The 22,384-nt window shown below is 37.2% G+C and overlaps 1 protein-coding gene across 4 annotated transcripts in view; it reads right to left on the bottom strand.

Annotated features, from left to right (window-relative positions):
- ARHGAP28 (Rho GTPase activating protein 28) overlaps nucleotides 1-22,384 on the bottom strand; it is a 120,424-nt gene that overhangs the window by 16,110 nt on the left and 81,930 nt on the right. For all 4 annotated transcript variants that reach the window (XM_084887736.1, XM_084887738.1, XM_084887737.1 and 1 more), the window contains 7 exons: nucleotides 16,372-16,458; nucleotides 12,005-12,089; nucleotides 11,207-11,349; nucleotides 8,623-8,788; nucleotides 8,425-8,516; nucleotides 6,402-6,479; nucleotides 3,473-3,635 (listed from right to left, as the gene is read on the bottom strand). In XM_084887736.1, the coding sequence (XP_084743862.1) occupies nucleotides 3,473-3,635; nucleotides 6,402-6,479; nucleotides 8,425-8,516; nucleotides 8,623-8,788; nucleotides 11,207-11,349; nucleotides 12,005-12,089; nucleotides 16,372-16,458 (814 nt within the window). The remainder of the gene's footprint in view (nucleotides 1-3,472; nucleotides 3,636-6,401; nucleotides 6,480-8,424; nucleotides 8,517-8,622; nucleotides 8,789-11,206; nucleotides 11,350-12,004; nucleotides 12,090-16,371; nucleotides 16,459-22,384) is intronic.

The following is a 22,384-nucleotide window of genomic DNA, read 5'->3' as shown; positions in this document are numbered from 1 at the left end:
CTATCATTCCCTTCTAGGTGCCTCCTCGTCCCCACGTTGATCTCCCGCTGGTCGAGACAGATTGAGTAATCCCTTTACCTTAAGAAATGTGGGCTTTATGTATGCACGCATATAAGCATAACCAATGGACACAGTAGGGGAGTGAGGGCATGTGCTGAAGGGTTGGGAGTGGCCGGGGAGAGGTCAATGAGGGGAAAAGAAGACATATGTAATACTTTAAACAATAAAGAATTAAATTAAAAAAAATAAAGAAATAAAGAAAAAATAAATGTGAGCTTTATTTTATAACTAAGATTTCCTTTGTATGTTGGACTGCCTCTAAAAATTCATTTGTTTCTTCTTCATGTGGGGGTATCTCAGAATGTTAGAAAATCTTTTTGTTTTCACATCATGCCTGTAGTGGGACATGGAACACGATGTCAGCCTGCATCCTCCCACCGCTGCCTTTCAGGACTGAAGGACCTAATCCCCAGCTGGCAGCTCTTCCTAGAAAGTGCTCTCCCCAGCTGTTTTGCCTAAGGTCAGGATGTCTTCTGAGGTTCAGTCTATATCCACTCACAGCCTGAGTCAGAATAAAAATGCCCAACTTTCTCACTGTACTGGGAAACAATTCTGAAAGGCCATCCAGCCTCAGAGCTCTCCAGAGGGTTGCATGAGGCCTTGGCTCAGACTGCACCACTACCAACCTTATATTCTGCCCAATTCTGCTTCCTTTCCCTTCCCTTTCAGAAATGTGGAACCCAAGTGTACACCCTGTTAAATGTTCTATACACACTATGAGATGCTGCTCATGGGGAATCCAACAAAGCTTCAATCATGAGCCATTTCTAAGGCATATGATCGGCAAAGATGCTAACTTAAAACTTTAAACAAGGTAGCTTCTGTAAACAGAATGCCTGGCATTAAAAAAAAGAAAGATTAAGTAAGTTAATATGTGTAGAGTGTTGGTATCAGTGCCTCTAAGTCGTTACCTCTATGGGTGTTTTCTCTGGTTCTGATTAATGACACGTATTCTAGATCTTAAATGGACATTTAGGAAAGGTAATTCTATTTGGATCTCTAGAGATTGTTGACATTTTATTCCTTGACAAGGACAGAAGATGGCGCTAGACGTTTGGCATTTATGCTTTTGTTCTTAAAGTCAGCTCTTCCCATTTCAGGGAAGGGATTTTAGCAATTTCATCCACAACTGGTTAACCTCCTCCAGCTGTGCTGAAAATGTGGAGTTCACTACAGCATCCAGGTCTTGCTTTGTCTCTCTGAAATTCTCCACAAAAATGGTCTCTTAGTGGGGAGTTGCTGGCAGGAAGCATTATGTTCTAGAATCCCTGGGGAGTTCTTAAGGTGATGAAAAAAATCTATGTATAGTCAATGGATGGAAGGCAGTCAGCTGCTTATTGTCACTTAGCTTCACAATACTGGAAACACTCCTGTGACCAGGTCTTGTTACAAGAGGTTGTGTGCACCCAAGTTAGGTACAGAGGATGAATACAAATAAACACATAAAGAAGGAACAGTTGGAAGGAGTATTTATAGGGTTGTGTCATATTTCCTCAGCACAATCCCCGTGTGGATTTCTAGAAACTTGTCAAATTTGTAAGCAAAAATGACACAGGTGCAGGATATTTCTGAAAACTGCTAATGCATGCTGACATGAGTTTGACTGAATAACAGGACTATCAGGAGCACATCTCAGTACATATTTAGGGACAGAGAAAGCATTATTTTAATGAGGACAAAGCAGGCTAAGGGCTATAATCTTCCAATACAATCCCCAAAAACCTCTATGGGGGAGATAATAGATGCAGGCTGTATCTCTATCAATTTCAGATAAATTATAAAGTTTCTGTTAAGATCTAAAATCTAAACTGGCAAATAATCCATTTTCATTTTATTTAGGAATCCTGGCCCTACTCTGTTTTATGTTTAATGGTTTGGTACTTAATTCATTTATTGCATCCTAGTTAAGTCTTTTTTTGTCCTGAGATCATTATTTCCTTAGAAAGCTATCAAAGTTTTCATGCCAATAGCTCAGGTTTGATTGATGAAATATTAGTCCTTTGATTTTATGGACAACATTTGTTCCAAGTTTGAAAATATAAAGTAATACCCTAGTGGAAGTGACTCTATATCCTCTATACTGTTTCAGAGTATAAAGAGGGCAGCTTTAACACATACCTACATCTATAATTCTTCACTTCAGAAAATCTCATAACAACTGAAGTTTACTCTACTTGGCAAAAAGGATGTATTCCCTGCTGGTAGGAGCCCTGACCTTTGGGCTTCCCTGTAGCGTGGGCTGGTTTCAAATCACTCACTGTAGGGTAGTATTTTTCACTTTGAAAATCATACAAAGAAATGTGGACTCCTCTGTGAGCCTTTTCAGAATACTTTCCAGATCCTCTCTCTTAAATGAGGTGTAGTGGCTGCAGACAGAGAGGGAGAGCAGAGCAGAGCTGAGCAGCTGCTGCCTCGTTTTTTGGGGTTTGTCCTCTCAGTCTGTCAAAGCCCTTTTCTGTCCATGTAGAATGCCATGTATTTAACAGGCTTGTACAGTAAGTCATCATATACCATCATCTCATTCAACATCGTTTCATCATAACATTGGTGAGATTCTGTAAGAACTTAACTCTTGTTTACATCAATTAGCCTCTGGTAAAACTGGTTTCCTCATAATTGTTTCACTTCAAGTTGTAGAATCTATCAATGACAAGTGAGGATTTACTGTATATATTTAGGTCTGTGATTCCTGAATTCCTCGGGTTAGTAGTGAAAGCCCCACCATCTAGCTCCATTTTCCCTTTCTAAACGTCTCTCTTGTCACATACTCCGAAAAATTCAACCCTTAGGCCGAAGCCATGACAAATCATTCCCTCATTGCCAAACACAACATACCCTCCATTACTATACTTTTATCAAAGCACTCACTTAAGGCATAATCTATGTGTCTTTGTAATTTTTCAGAAGTACTATGTGATCTAATTTTCTAAGAGAAAACACATTCTGTGTGACATTTACTATGTGTTGCATCATCAGGACAGGATTTTAGATGAAAAGAAGAGAGAGGACTGAAGGACTATTACACACCAGACACTATTCTAGAAGTTTTAACCCAATAGCCACAACGCTGACACACAACTATTAACTGCAGTTTACAGGCACACTGATGAAGCCCAGAAAGGTTCATTGTATGGCTAACAATTGGTTGAGCAGGAATTTAAATCTCGAGAGTCTATTCCTTCAGCAAACCCCCCTACCTTTTAATGACTATAAAACTCTCTAAATCATATCTACCAGATTAATTATGTAAAGAGATGACTGCTTACCAGCAAACACAATATTTCACCAAGCATTGCCAGGAAAGAGCAAATATACACTTTGGATCACATTTTATTTTGCATCTTTCTTCTACTCTAAGCCACTTAATTGACCTTATATCTTAGTCCATTCACACTTAACATCTTCTACCTACTTTCCATTAGCGTGATGAAGGCAGGTATGTATTCCACAGGGAAGAGAGAAGTGGGTAATTCTCTGAAAAAGGCTTTCAACATCACTGCAGCTTCTCTATGGCACATTTTGTCCCATTTAAATTTGTCGGTATTAAACTTGGCATCCAGTTCTTCACGGTATTGCTGAAAATCAACGAAAACAGTCAATATTTAATGAGCTTTTACCACCAGACCCCCTCCACTCCACTTTGAAAGCTGTTCTCACACAAACTATTAAAAAGCCTAACTTTTCCCAAAATGATTAAAGAATTGAAAGTTATTTCTGAATTAATTTTTACAAATGGTTTTATAGAATCTTTTTGAACAATGTTAATCTTAAAATCATTAGCTAATTCTACACAAATATAAGAATTTTTCCTCAGGTCATAATTTCATTTATGTGGTTTTGGCAGAACGCCACATATCCCTTCATGATAATGCAGTTAAACTGTTAGATGTTGACAAAGACTCCATTTCTTTACTATCTTGCTCATCTAGAGTTTCTATATTAGATCATGAATGTATGCCTCTCAGTTAATTCACATCCAGAGTAAAGAAACTCTGATCTCATTCAACCTATAAGCCAATGACATCTTCCTGAAGCAGTTATGGCAAAGGTTTAAGCCAAGACATACATATGTCTCCCACATGTGTGCATGCTTATGAAGGTTTGGAACACTGTGTCAATACTTTAAGAAACAAAACACTCAGCCTCCTTAAGTTCTACTTGGGTTATACATTTATGTTATCAATTCATTTGATCAGTGCCACCAATTCTTCAAGTTTCTTTTTCAAAGTCAAACTCACTTTCTACTGCTTCCTTCACCTACAGATGTTACTATTAATAGCAGATAGTTAAGTCAATTCCCTGATTGACCTTAACAGTTCCAAAAAGGATACTTACAATGTAACTTTGAAAACTCTCAATTTCTTTAAGACCCCTGCTTTATTCCTAGGAGAAGCCTAATTCTTACAGTCTTAGATATGCATAGCCAGAGTCAGTTTTTTTTTAATTTATTGTTATTATTATTATTATTATTATATTTTATTATTTAAAGTATTACAAATAGTGTGTGTGTGTGTGTGTGTGTGTGTGTATATATATATATATCCTTTTTTTCCAATTGACCTTCTCCCAGCCTCTCCTACCCCCTGGCACATGCCCTCCTCCCTACCCCCAGTGTCTTGTGTCTATTGGTTATGCTTATATGCATGCATACAAGTCCTTCGGTTGATCTCTTACCTTCCCCCTGACCAACCCTCCCTAGCCTTCCTGCTGTAGTTTGACGTTTCTCTGTATCTACTTTTGTTCATCAGTTTATAATGCTTTTTACTCTCCATGAGTGAGATCATGGGAGAACATATTTGCCAATGTTATCTCTGATAAGGGTTTAATCTCCAACATTTACAGGGAACTCATACAACTTAACAAAAGAAAGATAAACAGATCAATAAAAATAAAATGGCAAAAGGGCCTAAATAGATGCTTTTCGAAATAGAACATTCAGAAAGCCAAGAGACATATGAAAACATCAACACCACATTTCTGTTGGCCTCAACAGGCCTGGAAAGCATAAGATTGAGCCTGATTGTAGCTGAAGCATTACTGTTAGTGTCATCCTCTCAGAACAATGAGAAGATAATTATGATGTAGTTTTTTTTAAATGGTCTTCCCTCAAGTATATTCCTAGAAAAAAATCATAACAGATGAAATTACAAAAAAAAATAGTTTAAAGTTTGAACGAGGAGAAGAATAAAAACCCCTTTACTATATCAAGTTGCAAGGCCTTTCTAACTGTAATATTCCCTTTTTTTGTTCACTGGCTCAGATTTTTTTCACATTGGCTTTCCTGGAACTCAATGAAAACATCTGGATTCTATTTTTTGGACTAATAAGAGGTGGAATAAGTAGGCTGCAATGACATAAAACTGATTAGGGGAGAAAAGGGACTTCTACCCAATGTGACTCAGAGATGCATGTGTCTACAAGAACACTTTGAAAGAAATGATAAACCAATGGTAAGCATTTTCCAGTCAAAGATTAGCCAAGTACCCTGGCCAGCATGGCTCAGTGGTTGAGCATCAATCCATGAATCAGGAAGTCACAATTCGATTCCAGGTGAGGGCATATGCCTAGATTGCAAGCTCAATCCCCAGTGTGGGACATACAGGAGGCAGCCAATCAATGACTCTCTCTCATCATTGATGTTTCTATCTCTCTCTCCCTCTCCCTTCCTCTCTGAAATCAATAAAAAAAATTATAAATAAATAAAAAATAAAAGCACCCATGCAATGTGAGTCCTTTTCCTTACAAACCAGGAATCAAACTGAGACCTCCTGATTCATAGGTCGACGCTCACCTACTGAGCCACACTGGCTGGGCACACAGGTGCTTTTATATGTAGAAACTAGCATTACTTTCAGTGGAATTGGGCTTTAGAACTACAAAACTGAGTATTGTAGTGGTTATGGCCATTCCTACAAATTCTTATAAGGAAGTTCATTAAAAGGAGAGCCAAGGAATATTTTTTAATCTAAAGCAACTGGTAATGGAAATAAGGGCTCATATAAGAATTGGCTTAATGAGTGAGAGGGACCCAACAAATTAAAGTGTTTAACACCAAAAACAGTGATGAGATATTTCAACTTTTCAAATTGAAGACAACAGCAGTGCTGATGGTGTATTGATGTGTCATTTCACTGTTGTTGGCTTTTAATTGTTGTTTTAATTTAAAATAATACACAACTTAGGACTATAAACAACATCTAATCATAGGTAAGGAGGAAAACTAGGTAAGGCCAAGTGATAGTATCAAAACAACAAAAGACTCAATACCTGATGGTTGTATGAACTGGGTCTAGCTAGCTTAGATGTCTAACTAGGAAGAGGGGGAAAAAAATGTTTGTTACCTTGACTTTGGCAGTACATCCTGAAAGTCGAAAAATTCCTTCAGATTCCAAACCCGATTCCTCAACCTTCTCAAAAAACTAGAAAACAATGATACATTACAAAAATAAATACCTCCAATATGATTGCAAACATCTGAAATAACACCATTGATGACAACAAGTGATAAATTATCAAGCATACATATGTGCCTGGTATCTGAATTGTTTAAGTTTTCACAACCACCCTATGAGGTCAATGTTTGCCTTTGATTTGCAAATGAGCAAATGGAGACTTAGAGCTGTTATATCATTTTCCCAAGATTAACCATCAAAGTAATGGCACTGACACTCTCAACTTGAGCTCTTCACCTCTAAAATATGCTGCCACTTCACTATTTTAAGGTCTGATTACTACACCTCTTTCTGCAGATTGGCCAGTAAAAAATATTCTAAACTCACTATCATTAGTTACAACCACTCTGGCTAAGGAACTATAGCAACTCTAGAAATACAATCAAGGAGGGAGAAATTATAAAGGGTTATAGCTCTCATGATCTCTCATGGTGATGGTGTTAAAATCATTATCATCATCATCATAAGTACTAACATTGATAGTGCGTTTTTTGTGTGTTAGATAATATTCTCAGTACTTCTCATCTATCAACTCATTTAAAGCCTCACAATAATGCTGAGGAAAGTACTATTAGAATCCTCATTCTATGGCTGAGGAGACCGAAGCATGGTAAGCGTAAATACTTGCCCAACTTCACATGAGTCTCTTGCTATTTTTCCTTTAAGACATAATGCCTGGAACTAAGCTAGCTCTTCCAGGTATAGAGAGAAGTATCTTAGAGTCACCATGGACCTTGGCCTTGGATGTATACTGAGCTCCTTTTCCCGTCTACTTCTTGCTTGTGGCTAAATTACCCTATTCTACTATTACCTCAGTTGCTTCATCAGTAGAAGGGACATGATAACACCAACCTCCTCTGGCTGCTCAGTGCTGAGGAGATGTGACAGGATGTGGAAGGCACTGGCCCAGCCCCGTGCAGGAGAGACACCCTACAGATGCCCCTCTCACCCCCCATGCACACTGGCATGTTGCTGGCTCCTCGGCCATCCTCCTTGCTCCCACTGGCAGCTAACTTATCACCTAGTTTGGGGAATGGTTCAACTTTAGTTAGTGGCAACAAAATTTAGAAAAATAGTGAAGAGATGGAGAATTATTACTGTGAAAAATGTAAGCATATATTTCCTCAGTCAATGTTTTCACATATTTAAAACCTCAATTTAAAATTCAATAAGACTTATGTTTAGGGCTTGGAATTTTAATTATGCCACTAGCTGTCACCTTTAAATAAATGCATACTTAGGTAAACTGATATAAATTATTGGGTATTAAAAAAATGACTTAAAAGCAAATGTGCCATTCACCAATATTAGGGAGATATTAGCATATGATAGTTCAAATCATATCACTTAAAAACTTCCTCTTTGTCTAACTGTTTCATATTTTCCCGGTGACACCTAAAAATTACCTTAACAAGCTGATTTTTATATTTATTAAGCTTTGTTGGAAAATTCATCAAAATGATTACAAATACACATTTTGAAATGCCCAACCTATGAAAAAGCTCAGCAAATATTTATATAATTAATAAATAGGTTGCTATTAATGAAGTCATCTTTTATCTCAGAATAATGAAATATACAAAAATACATACATACACCCAAATAATATTTTAAAAATATTGGATAAGCCAGATATAACCAAAGGAAGCCATGAGATAGAGCATCTGTATCCATCCCCTGATGCTTTATGGTCAACAGGCTCCAGAAGTTCCCCGCAAGGCAAACTGGTCCAAGTACGTGTGGGATGGCAGGGGCCTCATGGAAGAAAGCTGAAAATGGCCTGGGCCTGAGTCCTAACAGGGCTTAGGTTTAGTGTCCTTATCTCTAAAGGGAAATCCATTAACAGGTTTACAAATAGCAAATTGCAAGCACGAGGTTCTATTAATCCCCTGTTCATTTATATTCCACTCACTTTTTGTAACACAAGGGGCACTTTTACTCCAGGGTCCTTCTTTCGGTCACTCTCCAGTAGGACTGTAAGTGGAACTCCAAAAATCCCGTTGTCTTCATTGGAAAGTAATTGAGAAAGAAAAAAGAATCAGAAAAAAACACGATCTTATTCCAAGGTGTCAAAGCATTAAATTCAGAAGAAACCAGTCCTCTTAATTACCTCTTCCTTTTACTTTCTCTGTTTTGTTTCTCTTCAGTGGAATTCCAAAGGCATCAAAAAAGGCCGTCAACTCAATCAGAGAGAGGTGGCGGATTTTCTTCATGTCTTCTGAAGACAGATCCCCTGCTTCAGTTAAGCCAAATCTGGTTTTCTGAACAACAAGTTTCTAAAATATATATAAGGATATTTATATTTTATGGCAAAGAAAAATTACTATGCTTTCTCTCAAATGCACCTGTACATTATAATATATTATATATATGCTATTTGCAAAACAAAACAAAAAAAATCTCTGAGGAGCATGTTGCATTATGAATGTAATTGTCAGAACATTTACAGGTTACTACTATGCTAAATGTGAAGCAAAACAATGGTCTGAGAATACTATAATATCTAATATCATCATCCCAACTGTAAAAACTGCTTTCTTCTAAGGACCCTCCTATAGGGGCAATAGCAAACATCCCAGGCATCGCATGAAATGTACACACCATGGGCATGTATGAGACAGGCAGACAGACACATCATTTAGGCACTCCCCGGAGAGCTTTCAATATATATTTCATTTTGAATTATCAGTCCTTAAATCAGGCATCATCTGTTCTACATAGTTTAAAATACTGTAATTTCCAAATTGAAACTGATCACACATGCTGCTGAAACAGTAGTTATTTTACCTTCAAAATAAATTTTAGGTGATTCCAAATAGTCTTAGAAGAGAAAAATGCAGAGAAAGTGCCAAATAATCCTACTATCACTTTGAAGACAATAATACTGTTATTTTCTCAATTTCTATACTAGAAAGCAAAATATACTAAAATAACAAAAAAAAACCTTCAACAATCCAGAAATATTGTAAAGACTATAAGAAGACCTTTAAAAAGCAAAATATTGTTTTTATTAATATATAAGTATTGCTATAAATATTATATATAATAATAATAAAATGTAAGTATTAAGTAATAAATATGTAATTAACATAATTATATAAGTACAACATATAAGTATAGATATAAAGTGTACAACAAATACTTTGCTCTCAGAAAACCTAGAATGGGGGGAAAAAGTTAAAGTAGAAAAATACTATAATTATTTAAATTACAAAGCTTTAGGTACATAGTCTACACAGGGGTTCCTTAAATTAGAGTTTCCTTGGGGTTATAAATCCACTCAATTCATTCACTCATTCATTCATTCAACAATTATTCACTGGAACTCCAAGTATTTAAAAGTTAATAAATTTTAGGATGTGTTTTGGGGCATAACTTGTGCTATTCAATGTCTAGTTATTTTATCTTCTTTCTGAGACCAAGGCCCCATATAACAACACATAACAAGAACAATATAGACAGGAACCACAATCATTTATTGAGCAACGACTGCACGTTAAACCCTAGGCAAAGTTCCTCACGGGAGGGAGGCGGTCCTGTCCCCTGTGTGTACAAAACTTCAGGAGGAGACACGCACTGGGAGGACGGGACTGGGGGCAAGTGTCCTCCCTTGGGCAGCTCTCTCTGAAGATGCTGAGGGACTCCCCATGAAACCAGAGTCCCACTGGACTCCCCCTCTTACTCTACAACGCCCCTGTGCCCTTCACCCTAGAGGCTGCTTAGAGACCAAGAGGGTTTTTGGAGTTTAACACTCATCGGTTCAAATCCTGTTTCTGCCATCTACTAGCTATGGGCTACTTAGCTTCTTTGGGCCTCAGTTTCCTTAGCTGAAAAATGGGACAAATCACAGGGAAGATTACAGCTCAATACCGAGCGCCGTGTCAAGCCCATAGAAGGCACTCAGCGAGTCTTACAGTTCTTGCCCTGCCCTCTTCTTCCTCTCCGTCGTGGGGTGTTTGTCTGGGAATGACACAGGCCTCCTGGGGCAGACCACCTGTCTCTAGATGACGCATTCCTTCAGCTCTGAAACTACCTGAGCCCTGCTCACCACGCTGCCGGCCATGGTCAGCACAGAAATTCAGGACTCCACGTCATGAACTCTTCTCAAATGCATTTATTGAATAGCAAGCAGATCAGTGTAACCTAGCTCCTGTATTGAGCTATCAGGATAGAATATCCTAGACATAATGAGGCTTTCAGGATAATGAAATACAGAGCACTTCTTGCTCATCCATAACAAAATTATAAATTCTTGACTTTGTTTTTTGATTAATTTTTAGTGTCTGTCCTAAAAGCTTTCATTTCTTGGTGTTATGACCATGACTTTCTGCAATGCTCCCATTGATATGTGGTTCTAGAGGCACAAGTAGGTATATGAGTACTGTTAGGATCTGCAGTAACCTATAAGTAAGGACACAAAGTGCATGAAAGCGCACAGCCAGGTGGAAAACCTGTTTCATCTCTGCAACAGTATTCAAGCACACACACCCTCACAACTCTTCCTCAATCCATGGCTGCCAGCAGCCACCAGGCAGGCTTCACTGCACAGCAAGTAACGCTCTGAGTTTATACAGAGCTGATGCCTGGCTTCTCCCTACATCTATGCACAGCCAAAGAAATTTTTAAAAACTCTAGTTTGTGCCATGTAGAAGTCACAGGCAGCTAGTGGAATAACGATAAAAGCTTTTACTTACAGTAAAAACATAGTCTTCTTTCTTAAAATCCGACTTCTTAAATTTACTTCTTTTTGGAGCCTCTGTAACCATTTCTGAGTAAGATACTTCAAAGGACAGCTCTTCAGCCTCAGGTGGAATGTTCTTTACCTGATAATCATCATCTAAGAAAAAATGATGTAGAATATTTAATTTGCCACTTAATCAATCAATATCATTTACTTTAAAATAAGCATAAACTATTTACAAGTTAATCCATAAGCATGTTAGAATGTTTACATCCAGAGAAAGGTGTCAGATCCAGAACATAGTATATAATCATTATCAAAACAAATTTTCTATTTAGTGTGATGTTTTCAATTTTGGATTTTTGTCTCATGAAAGGCCTTGAGGATTCTAGAGGAAGTCCAAACATGGCATATTTCTATATATTATCATGATATTAAAATTAAGTCCATCTGGACCTACAGCTGCTGCTACTGGGGAAGCATCGTTGTGATTCCAACAAATCACAAAAAATCCAGATTATTTGTGAAAGAGGCCCCAAAACAAAGACACTACCCAAGCCAGTGTTTTCTAAATGATATGATGGTAGCAAAAAGGAAAAGATTCTGCTCTCAGTTTGGCTTTATTCATTTTGTCTGGTGGGACAAAACAGGGTGCTGGGAGGTGGAAGGAGTGCACGCAGGAGTGGCAGAATCAATATGGGGAGAATAACACCTACATTTCCCTTTTAGAAACTCACTGCTAACTTTATGGAGCACCAGTACAAAAATGAGAAGACGTAGCTTAAGTTCAGCAGGAGGCTGTGTCACTCACCGCTCACGGAATTCTGGACTGACTGTCCAGGGCCTGCTGATCCATTGGAATGAACTGGTATATCTGGAATAGTCTCAAGGATGGACTGTGAAACAAGGAAGATGAACACAAAACATTTACCATCAATACGGTCTACCCTACATTTCAGTCTAATTTATGTTCAGTAGTATAAGAGAATTAAAAGAAATTATTGAGCCTGCATCTAATTTCCTTTGTTTCTTCATTCAGTTCAGATCTGTACAGCCCACACAGTTACTCAAAAGAGAACTAGGTCAAGTTAAAAATAAGTGCATCTTCTTAGCTCTTAAATATTTATTGCTTATATCTTTCCAAAACATAGATATTACATTGCTTAATGTCTCAGAGTTTGACAAATATAGTATTTTTAAAATTGATTTCAGAGAGAGGAAGGGAGAAAGAGAAACATTGATGTGATAGACAAACATCGTTCAGTTGCCTCCCACTCACACCCAACACCAGGATATTGAACCTGCAACCTATGTGCCCTGACTGGGAATTGAAACTAGTCACCTTTTGGGGTACAGGATGATGCTCTAACCAACTGAGCCACACTGGACACAGTATTTGTTATTATTAATCCTCACCAGAAGATATTTTTCCATTGGTTTTTAGAGAGAGTGGAAGGGAGGGAGAGATGGGGGTTGGAGGGAGGGTGAGAGAGATAAAAAGAAAGAGAAAGAGAGAGAGAGAGAGAGAGAGAGAGAGAGAGAGAGAGAGAGAGAGAGAGAGAGAGAAACATCAATGTGGGAGAGACACATCGATTGGTTGCCTCCCACATGTGCTTCGACCAGGCCAAGGATCAAGCCTGCAACCCAAGTATGTGCCCTTCAACAGGAATTGAACTTGAGACCTTTGGTACAATGGGCCAACAATAACCACTGAGCAACATTTATTATTCTTGATGCACTTGGTCACACATTTTGTTCATAAACTCTAATCATGACATAGTTAGGTGTTACTAAAGGTAATGCTAGAGCCAGACTGTTTGAATTTTAATTCTGGCTTTACCACTTACTGTGTGACTTTAAGCAAGGTACTACAACTCCCTATTGCTTAGTCTCCTAATCTGTAAAATGGAGATGTTAGCAGAACATATTTTAAAGTGTTATTATGAATTGTAAATGACTTATTCTATTTAAATCACATGAAACAATATCTAGTAGATAGCACTATATAAGAGTTAGCTAGCATTAATAGATTAACATATTAATTCTTTCACTATAAAATACTACCAAATATTGAAAAACATTAGAAGTTCACAACCTATTTGTATCAAGAATAGCATAGCTCTGGTAACAATAACAAAACATTACACACACATACACATGTACACATACTAACCTGACATATTAGACTAGTGGTTAAAAATGTTAAAGTAGTAACAAATCATATTCTATAGTATAATAAAAAAATAATATAACACATAAGTAGGATTTATTTAAGCAACAAAATTAGAGTTCAACATTAGGAAAACCTATCACTGTAATTTCCTGAAGTAATTGCTTAAATAAGAAAAATTATATATTCGTTTTAATAGATGAGGATCATTTTATAGAATTCAACTTCCATTCCTGATAAGAAGCATGAAACCTAGAATATTCTAGTTAATGTTGAAACAGTAGAATATCACAAGAAAATAAAAACTTACCTAAAGAGCTCCATAATTATTATTCATTGTTATAAGTGACTGTGGTCAGTCAGTCAGACAAGGAAAAGAAAAAATAAATTGGGTAAATAAAATTTTCAGTATTTCAAATGATATCTGCGCAAATTATAAAGTCAAATGAAAATTTCTTAAAAGTAAAAAAAAAAAAAATTCAGAAAGGAAACTACAAGATACTTTTGTAAAAGAATAATTAATTTCCTTATAAATCTGCAAAAACAAACTAGAAGATATCATAAAAACCCTACCATTTAAAATATGAAAGAAGAATATTACTAGTAAGTTCCTAGTAATTAAGCAGTGAAAAAGTGTGTGAGAAAAAAAAATGTAAGATAGAAAATTATGAAGTTTTTTTGAGGGACAGATGATATAAATAAATGGAAAGACACAATCATTGTTTCTCAATAAGAAAGAATATTTTAAGATGTGAATTCTTTCCCTGACATTAATCTTTAAATTCAATAAAATTCTCAGTGGAGTTCTAACAAGATTTCTTTTTTAATGGGGAGTAATAGTCTTATTCTAAGTTCTTCCAAAAGAAAACATTTCTAAGAAGAGTAAAGAAAATTTTGATGCAGAATAGTGAGAGTGAATTTAGATTAAAAACAAACTATAAAGTCATAGTAATAAAAATAAACCCTGTATTTATAGATATTTCATATATTATGGAGGTTCATTTCAGATGTATAGAAAAAATGAGAGACAAAAAAAATTGGTCAAGCCAAGGTTATTCTTTGGAAAAGATAAAGTTAGGTTACCTACTTTATACAATTACATAACATAAGTTTCAATGTGGCAAATTATCAGGAGTCTCTGTAGTCTTGTAGATGACAGCAAACTGTCCCTGGGAACGTATCTAGGCAGGTGAGATTTACCTTTACAGACATCATGCCAGGACCCCTGGAGCCCAGCCACCATTTCACTGAATTTCTGAAAATCCCACCATCTAAAAAGCCTGGGCAACCAAACTAGGGTGCCTGTAGCTCTTATAACCAAAAAGCAGGGGGAGCAGAATGCATTTACCTCTTGGTAAGATGTTCTAGAATAGGGGTGTCGAACTCAATCAGAGAAGGGGCCAAAATCTAAAATCCAGCCTAAATTGCGGGCTGAATGGTTTACTGAACAGTCATAAACTGACAATGTCATAAACTGACAGCGGAGTGCAGTGATGACAGCGCGGTGCGGGCCACATTACAAGGCCTGGCGGGCTGGATTTGGCCCACGGGCCTTGTGTTTGACACATGTGTTCTAGAATGATTTTCAATACAGGCGCATTAAGAATTAAGTTGGCATCTGTGAGCTACTCTAGCAAATAACCAATTGTTGGACATTTCTTAGTAAAGATATTTTTAAAAATATATATATTTTATTGATTTTTTTTTTACAGAGAGGAAGAGAGAGGGATAGTTAGAAAAATCGATGAGAGAAAATCATCGATCAGCTGCCTCTTGCACACCCCCTACTGGGGATGTGCCCGCAACCAAGGTACATGCCCTTGACCTGAATCAAACCTGGGACCTTTCAGTCGCAGGCCGATTCTCTATCCACTGAGCCAAACTGGTTTTGGCAGTAAAGATATTTTGAGTAACAAACCAAAATCAGTCACATTGGAGACTGGTGCCAAAGAGATTTCGTTTTTCCTGGAACTTTTATTTATGTCAGTATCAGCATTAAATCAGTTTTCAAAAAACAAAATGAAAATAAAACCAAAATCTAAGTAATCTACCCCAGTAAGGTCTATGATTCCAACAAAAAGATCATTTATCTCTTTTACACTCTCAAATTTTCAAGAATCTTATTTGCAGACGATATGTACTCAGTAAGGATTTTTAAAATAATGAATGAATATATGAATTAATGGAGAAGCTAGCAGAAAAGAATAAAGAAATGAAAAAAAACATGACTAGTATCAGTCCTATTACAAATAAAATTGTGGTCACGGAATTGCCATGGAAAAGCCTCAAAAACAAGGCCTTTCCAACCAACTTTCTTAGCAACTCAATTGTGCAAACATCCCACTTCCATTTCTGCTTGGTGTGCGCCTGGAACCACGGGCAGTCCCTTTGTTGGGGCTCATACAAAACGTCTGGGGTGGAAGAGTCAGCTAGGGAGGCAGACTGTGCCAGGAGCTTTCATATTAACTAGGAGGTGGGGGGAAGGATGGAGGGCTTTGAGCAAGACTTGCAGCTTTGGGAAGATGAATTTGAGTGTATAAACAAACATCCAGGAGGTGACTTAAGGAGCTATTTCAGCAATACAGAAAGATAATGACAAGTTTCTGTACTAAGGAAGTAGTGGTAGGAAAAGAGGGGAGTAGAAATACTCTAGAACTACTTAAAATGATACAATCCACAAGTCTCGGTGATGGGCATATGAATTCAGCTAAAAGGACCAAAGTTCGTAAAGTTCCTCCATGCTTGATAGATGTAAAGAACACCATTTGGTTTCTGGCTGCAGTGGTATTAATTTATGAAGTCCTCTTTTAAACTGAAATATATCCACTCCACAGTTTTGAGTCCCCTTCCTCCTAATTATTTCAAGTTTCCTAGGTCTACTGGCAGCTGCAGTTTTCTTGCAATGTTATTGACAGTTTTCCTTATCTATTTTGAAGAAACTGCTGCTTTTTGCCTTGAACTGGCAATTTTGCCCTGACATGCAATTGTCTTGGCATGCGATGACTTACCACAGAGCCACTCCCGGGAAGTGCAAACTTCCCTTCATCCTGGGACCCATCTGACAAGGTAGTACTGTTGAGAGAAGCAGCATCTGGCTAAATGGAGAAAGGAAAGTGCATTCTTATTCGGGCAAATATTTTCTAATGTGATGGTGCATTCCACTGTGTACATAATTGTTTACATGTGGCAATCTATGAAGTTACAACTGCCTGAGCCCAAATTATTGCATCCAGCCCTTCAGGGTTCATTATTGTAGCCGCCTAAACACCCTCTGACACTGGCCTCTGCGGCAAACGCTTCCATTGCCTACCACAAGCTCCATTTTCCTTAGCAACATCTTGGTTTTGTTCCAGAGATTTGGGTGTTAAACTACAGAACTTGATCACCAGGTTCTTTTGCAGCTAAGAGTGATCATGTGATAAGTGTGGACAATGAGGTGAAATGGCAATTTACCAAGAGTACTTCCAGCAAAGCTATGGCTTTCTTGAACAAAAGAGCAGGGTCAGCTTGTGTATGCCCATGACAACACATGGATGAAAGCCTGGAATTGCGAAGCACCTTGTCTGAGTAAGGACAATGGCCACAGGGAAGAATGCCAGAAGGTCACCTGAGGTTGGTCGATGCTAAGGGACATCATGTGGCTTCTCTGTCACACTTGAACCACATCCCTTTGTGTGAGGCAAAGCAACTCTTCATTTTCTATTACATGCAGCCAAACACAAACTTAACTCATCCCATCTTATTTTTTTTTTAACAGGTACTAAAATGACCTTTTTCAGAGATTAAAATTCAGTAGCAATAGCATCAAGTTATTTTTAATTTATAAAGCTGGGACGAAGAAATGTTTGCTTCAGTGTACAATGGCTTTGCTGAAATTTAAGATTGGAATATTCTTTCCTGTTACAAAGTTGGATATAATTTATACCTATGAAAACATATAGTTTTGTCTTTTTAAAATACTGTCAGTCATCTTGCTTGACACTATTTTCTAAATTTTCTATAGAAGGCATGCATTACTTTATAAAATGAATAAGATTTTTTTTAAATAAACACATAAAGCACAAAACTAAAAAAAACTCAAGTCAAGATGGTGACTTCACAATCACTATATCCCCTCCCACCTCAAATCACTAAAAATGATAGAAAACTATATATCTATACTTAAATCCTCACCCAAGGATATGCTTTCATTGATTTTAGAAAGAAAAGAAGGGAGAGGGAGAGAGAAACATTGATGCATGAGAGAAACATCACTTTGTTGCCTCTCACACACACTCTGACCTTGGATAGAACCTGCAATCTGGGTATGTATCCTGACAGAGAATCTAACCTGCACCCTTCAGTACATGGGACGATGCTCCAACCAACTGAGCCACACTGGCCAGGGTGAAAACACATATATTTTTTTAAAGGAACAGATATTTAACAGCACTTTAAACCAGTAAAGAATTCTGTAAGATATCAACTGATAGATATTTGTAGATAAAAAGAAAATGGAAAAAATAAAATGGGCCAGGCTGGGTTGGCATGACTCAGTGGTTGAGTGTTGACCTATGAACCAGGAGGTCACCAGTTTGATTCCAGGTCAGGGCACATGCCCAGGTTGCAGGCTTGATCCCCAGTAAGGGGGGGAGGGGTGTGTGTGTGTGCAGGAGGCAGCCTATCAGTGATTCGCTCTCATTATTGATGTTTCTTTCTCTCTTTCCCTCTCCCTTCCTACACTAATCCATCATAAAATAATTACTGCAGAGAATGTAGGGGCCTGGAGAGCTGTAATTCCACCTGAAAGTGTGCTGGTATCTTATGCCTTGTAGAACCCTTTCTACCCTATGTTTTCACGGATGATGTGTTTGGTGGATCATCTCACTTTCTTGCTGTGATAGGATTCTAATACACAGGACTATGGGGGAGCGACTGGAACCTGAACAGGAGAAAACAACCAGGACCCATAGTCTTGATCAGAAGTTCTCCCTGCACTGGATGTAAATCCTAAACCCTGAGGATGCTTGCTGCCACCTGAGGAGACATGTGCATGTCCCTGACCAGATGGTATCCACATGCAGGCAGACATTTCACTGTTTGCACCACTTACTGCCTCACATTCCAAAACCTAACATGTTCTCTACACAGATGTTTACATTTGGAAAATAACTAGAGAAAACTAAATATTTATATCTAGTTGATACTGAAACGCTGAAAAAAATATTTACATGGCAGTTTGTTATTTTTCTTTATGAACTCAACCACAAGGACCAAAGTTTAGTTGAGAACATCCTCCACTTAGGATACACATAAAAAAACCCATCTAGTATTTGTTGTTTAAAAAAAGCAATAGAATTTAGTTATTTTTTAGTTATGAAATTAGTCCTTGTAGATTTTAAGAACTATGATTGATGGGGCTGTTTGCCAAAAATATGAATTACTCTGCATCTTTATCCAAGAGAAATGAGAATATACAAATCTTCATATTACATGAATATTCATGGAAGCATTACTCATGATAGCTCAAACCTTGAAACAACACAAATGTCCATCAACAGGTATTATATTTATGCAATGAACTATTAGTAGTAATAATAATACCAAACTTCTAATACAAGCAACAAGTGGATGGATCTACAAGTTATTTTGAGTAAAAAAAGCCAGATATAAAAGTGCCTACTATATTTATAACTAGAGGCCCAAAGCATGAAGATTCGTGCAAGAATGGGCTTCCCTCTCCTGGCTGCCAGCACTGCCTTCGCTCTGCCTGGAGCTGCCTTTTTGCTCTAGCCCAGAGCCGCCTTTCTGCCTTCCCACACTGCCCAGAGGCCTGGAGCCCCCTGGGGCCTTGCAGAAGGCCTGGGTAGCCACCATCTCTGTTGGGTTAATTTGCATACTCACTCCTGATTGGCTGGTGATCTTTGTGAATGGGAGGACAATAAATTGGAAAGGGTCTGAGGGAAATTTCTGGAGAATACAAATGTTTAATATTTTGGCTGACTATGGTTACTTGGGTGCAAACATTTGTTAAAACAACTTAATCATATACCTAAAGTGAAGTTATTATTTGTAAATTATATAGTTATTGTAAATTATGCAGTTATTGTTTGTAAATTATACCTCAACAAAAAGAACACATCAGAATAATTTGATTCCTTATAATATTTGAATTCTTATCTTCACAGTAATTTATGGATCACTGCTATGAGTTAAAAACCTATGCCTACCTATACTAATGAGTACATCAGAGAGAAAAAAGTTGTTCTTTGGAAATAAGAATAATCTTGCTAAAATTTATAAAAAGTTTGAGACCAGCTAAAAGTAATACAAAAACAACCAAGAAAAATAGTACTAATTTGAACATAAAGAATAAATCTAGAACACAAAGCAAATAAACTAACATGATAAAAAAAAAAGTGTGGGATATTGAAATATAATTCAAGTCTATGGCCATACCACCCTGAACGTGCCCGATCTCGTCTGAAATATAATTCAAGCAAAGTAACAACCATCTAATCTGTGTTCTAAAGCAGTGGGACATAGAAAATGTGGGGAAAAGGAAGACATAACAGAAGACAGTCCCCAAAAACTGAAGACAGAAAGATGAAGATGGAAAGGAATCAATGACCAGAACAAATGAAATAAAGGGCAGATCCTTATGAAACTTCAGAACTACAGGTTTCTTATTTTTTAATGAAAATGAACTTCTAATTGTAGTTATAAGTCATGCAACTTAGTGATAAAATTATGTTGCTTTAATATCAGACATCATGACTATATTTTGCAATGATTTATAAATGAATAGCGGGAATAGACAGTTTTGTTCATTTGTAAGATTGAAAATACATTAGATTATCTCACAAGCACATATGACCTACACAAATGTTTCATTCTCAGTCACAGAACACTGGAGACGCTCTGGTTTTCATTAAGCAGGAAATGTATTTGGAGTCTATTCTGACAGTCATGGGCTGCTTTGTAGGTCTCTTGCTTATGCTCTAAGATTTTTAACTGCATTTTCAATACAATGACATTCTCCAAAATAATATGAAAATATTCTATTCCCTGATGAAAGCCAACTTTTGCAAAATTAAATATAAAGGATGTTAATAAAATCATAAACTTTTATATGAGACCTTAGTAACTTTTATTTTTCATCTTGCTTCTCTGTATTTTCTTTCTCCAAAAGTATATGCATTGCATTAATAACAAAAACACATACCTATACTGAAGTGGGAACAATGCTAAGGAGGCACTACAAGAAAACTTAGGTGAGGATGAAGGACTGAGGGTGCACCACTCCCAATCACTCAAAATTAGAGAGTGGGAAGTAAAAAGTAAGTGATTTGTTACATAACTGTACAAAAATTCTCAGACTCAGAATAGCATAAGACAATCTTGCTGGCAAGGAAAGAACAGATCCACAAAAAGCAAATAGACAACAAAGCTCAGAGTGAAAATATTAAAGGGCAGTAAGGGGCAGTAAGGGGGGCCAGGATAACTTCCTGTAAAGTGTTTTCTGAAAAGAGGGGCCAGGCTAACCTTCCAGCAGCCCTTTGTTCTGAACAGCAGGCAGCAGCTATGTATGAACCCAAGAAAGACACTCTGAATGAAGTAAGCTACCTGCCTTGGAAAGATGTCCATGCTGGGACCAAAGAAGACTTTCATTTGATCAGGTCTCTCTGAATCTCCACAAAAGACATGGATAGGAAAATAAAAGGAAAACATCAGCTTTGTCTAGGAGAGAAAATGAAGTCCTTCACCGTTCTCCCTTTGGCATTAAAGATGTGTGTGTGTGTGTGTGTGTGTGTGTGTGTGTGTATGTGTGTGAGTGTGTGTGTGTGTGAGTGTGTGTGTGTGTGTATGTGTGTCAGTGTGTGTATGAGTGTGTGTGTGTATGTGTGTGAGTGTGTGTGAGTGTGTGTGTGTGTGTGTGTGAGTGAGTGTGTGTGTGTGTGTGTGTGTATGTGTGTGAGTGTGTGTGTGTGTGTGTGTGAGAGAGAGAGAGAGGTGTATGTATGTGTATGTGTGTGTAATATGTGTCCGTGTGTACTAATGCAGGAGCTGTTAACTTCCCTTTATGCATGGCTCTCATACTTAATTGACTTATACAGAATCGAAAGTTTTCCCTCTTATTCAAAAAAGAGTTAATTGGGAAAATAGCTATACAATGACAGGAAATTATATAGCAGTGACATACCCTAAGCCAGTGGTCGACAAGCTGTGGCTCTTTGGCCCCTTGAGTTTTTAGCAAAGGCCAGCTTAGGAGTACCCTGATTAAGTTAAACAATGTACCTATCTATGTAGTTTAAGTTTAAAAAATACGGCTCTCAAAAGAAATTTCAATTGTTGTACTGTTGATATTTGGTTCTGTTGACTAATGAGTTTGCTGACCACTGCCCTAAGTCATTAATTAATCAACTCATTAATTAATTAATTAGTTAATTTTCATTGGAGAAAATCAACATTAAAAAGTCGGCCATGGAGAAAATTAGTATCTTGAAAAGACATATAGTGATATAAACACTCTGAGAGAAAGAGATAATTGAGAGACAAGAAGGCAGCTTACAATGATTTTAAAATTTCAGAGGGATTTGAGAGGCTATTGTATCCATAAATCAGGAATTATCTATAACAATAAAGGAGAAATCAGTAAAAAAGGAAGAGTTCTTTTGAATTAACAAATAATTGAGTTTAAAAATTAATAGTAATTAAATTATAACTACTCAGTGCAAATATTAGGATTAGGGGTCTACAAAATGATGTAGACAAAATCTTTGTTGTTAGCGTACAAAACAAACAGGAAAAGAAAAAGATGTAAAATGTAAAAGAAATCTTAGGAGATCTGAGTTTAATGCAAGCAATTAAATGAAAAATAGAGAAAATGAAAAAAATAAAATAGAAAAATGATGGGAATAGAATGTTCAGAGCTGAAAGGAACATTTTTCAGAAACAAAAAACTGAGTGCTGATAAGAATGAGGGGGGAAAAAATTCATATCCTGATGACAGTCCAGGTCTCCAACAAAAATAATAAACCT

This window comes from Pipistrellus hanaki (genome assembly GCF_964339955.1).
Source record: "Pipistrellus hanaki genome assembly, chromosome: 6".
Classification (NCBI taxonomy): Eukaryota; Metazoa; Chordata; class Mammalia; order Chiroptera; family Vespertilionidae; genus Pipistrellus; species Pipistrellus hanaki.
Note: the sequence above shows the minus strand (reverse complement) of the source record. Positions and strands in the feature narration are given on the sequence as shown.